This window comes from Geospiza fortis, unplaced genomic scaffold, assembly GCF_000277835.1.
Source record: "Geospiza fortis unplaced genomic scaffold, GeoFor_1.0 scaffold1, whole genome shotgun sequence".
Taxonomy (NCBI): Eukaryota; Metazoa; Chordata; class Aves; order Passeriformes; family Thraupidae; genus Geospiza; species Geospiza fortis.
Window position 1 is genome coordinate 2148096 of NW_005054320.1, and position 5014 is coordinate 2153109.

Below are 5014 nucleotides of genomic sequence, written 5' to 3' on the forward strand. Positions count from 1 at the left end.
CTAAGCACTTAGCACATAAAAACAAATCTGGAAGGTGTGCCTGACAGCAGTGGAACTCATTCTTTGGGACATGCTCTCCACATCTCTTCTCTGCATGCTTCACTGCAGTAACTTCAGCTTCCCACCATCACAGGCCCCTGTTAAATTCTTTCTCTTCCCAGTGATATTTCCAATTTTACATCAGATCTCCCAAGCTTCTCCCCCTACTCCACTTTCACTAACTTTCCAGTATGTCAAATGTTGGCAAGTCAAACACAACAGCCATCTGCTGAACTTGAGTCTCTCTTGTCTTCCAACCAATTTTAATGAGATTTATAAGAAATCAGCTATTCTCCCCAAATTTGGGCGCAAACTGCCTGTGTAGTGCAAAAGTCACTGGGGTGACAGAAAAAAACACAAAAGTGAGGTGATTGAATGATACAGAGCTTGAAGCCATAATTTTAAGCTTAGTTTCCCTAAGTGAAGGCAACTGAGCTCTGTCAAGTGGGACAGCAACATACAAACTAAGCAAAAAACTATGTGAACAAAGGCTTGAGGATATTACACGTTAAATGATCACTTAAGCACAAACCTACAAATATGTACTGTTAGACAGACAAGGGAAAAATAAATTAGTAGAAAAAATTACTCCATTTACCTACAAAATGGTTACAATCTTAAATTGTGAGGGTAACTGTCCAGTCAATGAGCCTTAACAGCAGCAGACACTGAGTTACCCCAGGGAAGAAGAACATTTCATGGCATCAACAATCTTGCCACATCTTTCTGTCTTCTCCAACAGCCTTCTCAGTGACAAGAGCAGCTTGACCTTCTAAAATAAGCTGTAGGAAAATCATAACTCAATGATGTTGCACTTTACCTGGATCCAAGGCAGTTCTTCCTCCACTGTAGTACTCCAAGCATTGTATGTTCCATAATTATTTAATCGGGCTAACTTAGGTTCCCAATAGTCTAGACAGAAAATACGATTAAAGGAAGAATTTTAAGAGGCATTTAAAAAACATAAACTGAGGCTGTTATTAGCTTTGAGCGCACCATTTCCAACCCCTACCCAAAGGATAAGGAAAAAAAAAAGAAAAAAATACAAACAAGAGATCTAAAACCATAATCTAGGCTAATTTGGACATGGTCAGCATCTGTACCCTGCAAACCTCTAAAGTTAGCAAAATTACTAAAATAATAACCTTTTATGTAATATACTGTCTGTTAATTTGGAACCAGGGTCTAGAGTTTGCTAAACAAGTTTTGGCCCCCAGCAGGATCAGATACAAAATGTGCTCTACATTCATGGGAGAGAGCTCCCCTCTGCATAACAAGGTTTTCACGTTAAAAACTGGTATAGAATATATGTTACAAAATATATATTACAGCTTTCAAGCCTTCATAACACTCTATGAGGAAACAAAGAAAGAAAATCAAATCCACAAAAAATTGGGTTTTACAAAATAAGTAACTTATCTTTTATTTCAAGGGAAAGGATGCATGTGTGCGTAACTTGTACGCCTTGATTTGACACTGTCCATGTAAAATGCGAAGAAAAGTCTCTAAGTAATGATCCCACTTTTGTACCACAGATAAACTTGACAAATTAAGGACTCTGTAATTGCTCTGGATGCCAGGGTTCCCAAGTCTTTCATAACAGATATATTTTGTCCTTTCGTATCTCACACCACACTCAAATCTCAAAAGCTTTTTGAATGCTTGGCGTTATTTTCAAGCAGGGAATCCAAGGGACAAAAAGAATGCTGGATTTGTTCCTGATCACCCAGCAGGCCACAGACAGAGCACTCCCTGACTTTCAATCTTGTGACACTGACAGCAGACCTGTGATACTTAAAATACAATAATGATGGTTATCTAACAGAACTCCCTGTCTCTGCTTGCAGCACTGGAGAGACTTTTAGCCTGACAGCTGATTGCTGCTGAACTGATCTTGAAAGGCATCAAAGAAGCCAAAAGAAGATGGAACTGCAACACTTTGCTGGGGGTGTTCAGGGACCTTATCAGGGATAAACTCACCTATGTGATGTGAAGCATCGATCTGCGAATCGAGTATAACCCCACTTGCCAGTCCCATTGGAATCCTGCACTCTGAAGGGAGCACAGTAAGTTTGTTGTTAAAGAAAATGAGGACTATTCCAATATATATTCTGGTGAAATATAAGACAACATCACTCAGGACAACTGTGTAATTCTAGTTCACTATTAATTATAATAATTGTTATTATTATCTAGTAATTCTATAACATCACTCTTTTTCCAGAGAAGTCTAAATTAATCTCTGCAATTTCTCTCAACAGATTAATCCACTGGTCACTATAGGGAAACCTCAAATTCAAAGCTAGCATGCTAAGGGAATTAAGGTAGTGTGCTAAATAATTAAAAGCTAGCATTGCTGGAAGCTAAAAATTTTTCTTCTAGAACAAATTTACAGTAACCACTCCACCATGTCCTTGAATGTGGATAATTTCCTACATTTTTTTGCAGAACAATCTCCCAAATTTATTTTTAGTGATCCTGAAAGGGTAGAGAAGATTTCATAGCTTGGCTTTCCCAGTCAAAAACCACTGAAGTTCATACCTTTCTCTATAACCAAATAGGATGTCTGCATTCCTGCTTGCTGGTATTCCCCCACTTCAGTGTCTAAAAGCCACCAGCCAGGTCTCTGTGGTTTCATTTCAATTGTTCTAAATGCGCCTTGAAAAAAGGAAACGAAATGTATCAGAAACATTTGCATTACAAGGCTGATGTCAGTGAGGCTGAATTTTAAACCAAAGACCTTCCTATGACCTAATCCAGAAAATTTAAATACACATTGCAATGAGAGCAGTAACTTCCACAATCTCAATGATTTTTTTTCTTAGCAAACTAGTTGTAGATAGAGACTGAGATTGGAATCAAGAAGCAGATCAAAACCCAACCTTTGCTGATGGTGCAAAGCACAAAACCTTGGTTGCCTGAACATAACAGATATCTGCACATTAACTACAGTGCTGAACAGTGTAGCGAACAGTGTTCATTATATAACACATGGATGTTAAGTCTGTGATGCTGGTTATGATTCTTACTCCTGCTGCGCCAGTGCGTTGTTCCAGTAATGAAAAGGATGTAAAGAAGCCAATAGGAGAAGTGGGAAAATGAGAAGTATGGGCCCTCCCCTCACTTTCTTCATGCCCCAGGAGTGCCAAGGATTGAGCAGGAAGTAGGTATGGTTTCAGTTGCTTGATGCACCTTTTAGAAAGCACAGGACGTGTTCTCATTGTTTTTCTCATATTCCTGGTTGCTGCAGACAATTCTCCAGGTAATTCCAGCTAATTCTGGTTCTCATTTAAACAAAAATATGTAGATTTCCCAATTCAAAGCACTACTTTAAAATAAGGAAATAAAACATTGAATAAACTACCCCTAATGTTCACTAAAACTCCTAGTATTCCAAGCCAGTCCCATTATTTTGATTTCCTTGTTGTCTTTTTTTTTTCCCTTGAATTCTTGTAGCTGGCAACACAGGCTTCATAAGACTGTTATTGCACACTGGTACTGCTGACAGTGATGAGGCAAAGGATTTCATCCTTCAGTCTAATGAAAACTTACAGCCTATTTCTCCCTGGAGAGAGAATAAGAATTCTCCTAGGGCTCACATTTCTTCTTTCTGTTCTGTATCACTTACCCAGACATTAAAATCTCCAAACTCTCACCACACAGAGACCTTTAAACTGGTATGATAACGACAGACTTCAGAGGTCACCCCTTTGAACTTACTCAGCTCTGATGCTTACCTGGGAGGAGAGTGTATGTACCAAGCTGATGCTCTGGCTCTCCTTGTTCTATGAAAGTCTGTCCATGAAAATGAACAACATGAATGTCTTTTGGGCCACCCATATTCAGCAAGTGCCATCGGACTGTTTCACCTTCATACATCCTCAAGCCTTGCAAATTGTAGGTAATCCCATTAATGGCTGAAAAAAAAAAAGATTGTTAGTCAGGAAAACTGCTCACAAAACTGGTCTCAAAGTGCTAGAAAGTAATTATTGAAATTAGCACCATATTTAATGAAGCAATGCACTTGGGGAAAACAGTTTTTTCCAATTTAAAGTGCAACACACTTTATGGTCTATGTAAATCAATTCAGAAAATCCAGGGACCTCACCAGAAGATTTGAGCACAGCTTGGTGGCAACACATGTCAGCCAGGAGAACAAAAATATTTAAATGTAAGATGGGAATATCAGGCCCAAAAGGACGGACAGCTATCCAAAACTCTTTCTAAAGCTCCCATTTCCACAGGCACAACTGACATACCTCTATATCCACAGAGCGGTGTATGAAGGGCAGTTATACAGCTGCTTCAAATTCCTCAACAGAACTATCTGATTGGTCAAATTATTAAAATATTTTTAAATTTCTTTCAAGAAGTTGTCAGAGTACTAGCTTCTTACTGCAAAGAAGACTTCTTTGTTTCTTTTTTTAATAGAGGGGAATATATATGCGAATACAAGAGAGAAGTTTTCTTTTGAAAGTTTCAGTCTAATATGTTCTTTCTTCATTTTAATAGCAAATTTCCTATCACTGATAATTTTTACATGTAAAACCATGACTACTATGGGTACAATGGATAACAAAAAAAATTCACATAACTAATGTCGGGAATTTATGCAAAGGACCTGAGATACTTCCCCTGACATCTTTCCCTCTACCTCAGTAAACTGCACATATGGCAAAATGAAATAGGTACCATAGAATTTGTGGCATTGCTGCATTTCTTGTGTCTTCTCATTACAAGGCTTTCCAGAATGTTTGTCAAAGTACCAGCTTTTCTCTTCATCAAAGACCATAAAAAGCAAGAAAAAGTCTCTTGTATATGTCCTGCTGCTGTTTGATTTGCTGAAAGCTCCTTTTTTACAAATCAGTATTGGCCCAATCAAACCAGACTGAATGTCCTTCTCCTAGAAGGTAATAAACTCATATTAGAGGCAAAAGTGGATTTCCCAAAAGATGTAAAAAAAACCCCATAGCAT

The 5014-nt window shown here is 38.2% G+C and overlaps 1 protein-coding gene across 1 annotated transcript in view; it reads right to left on the bottom strand.

The window, feature by feature from the left end:
* F5 (coagulation factor V) overlaps positions 1 to 5014 on the bottom strand; it is a 36605-nt gene that overhangs the window by 5191 nt on the left and 26400 nt on the right. The window contains exons 17-21 of the mRNA XM_005420537.2: positions 4732 to 4942; positions 3777 to 3956; positions 2581 to 2697; positions 2020 to 2091; positions 860 to 951 (exon numbers count right to left, since the gene is read on the bottom strand). Coding sequence (XP_005420594.1) covers positions 860 to 951; positions 2020 to 2091; positions 2581 to 2697; positions 3777 to 3956; positions 4732 to 4942 — 672 coding nt within the window. The remainder of the gene's footprint in view (positions 1 to 859; positions 952 to 2019; positions 2092 to 2580; positions 2698 to 3776; positions 3957 to 4731; positions 4943 to 5014) is intronic.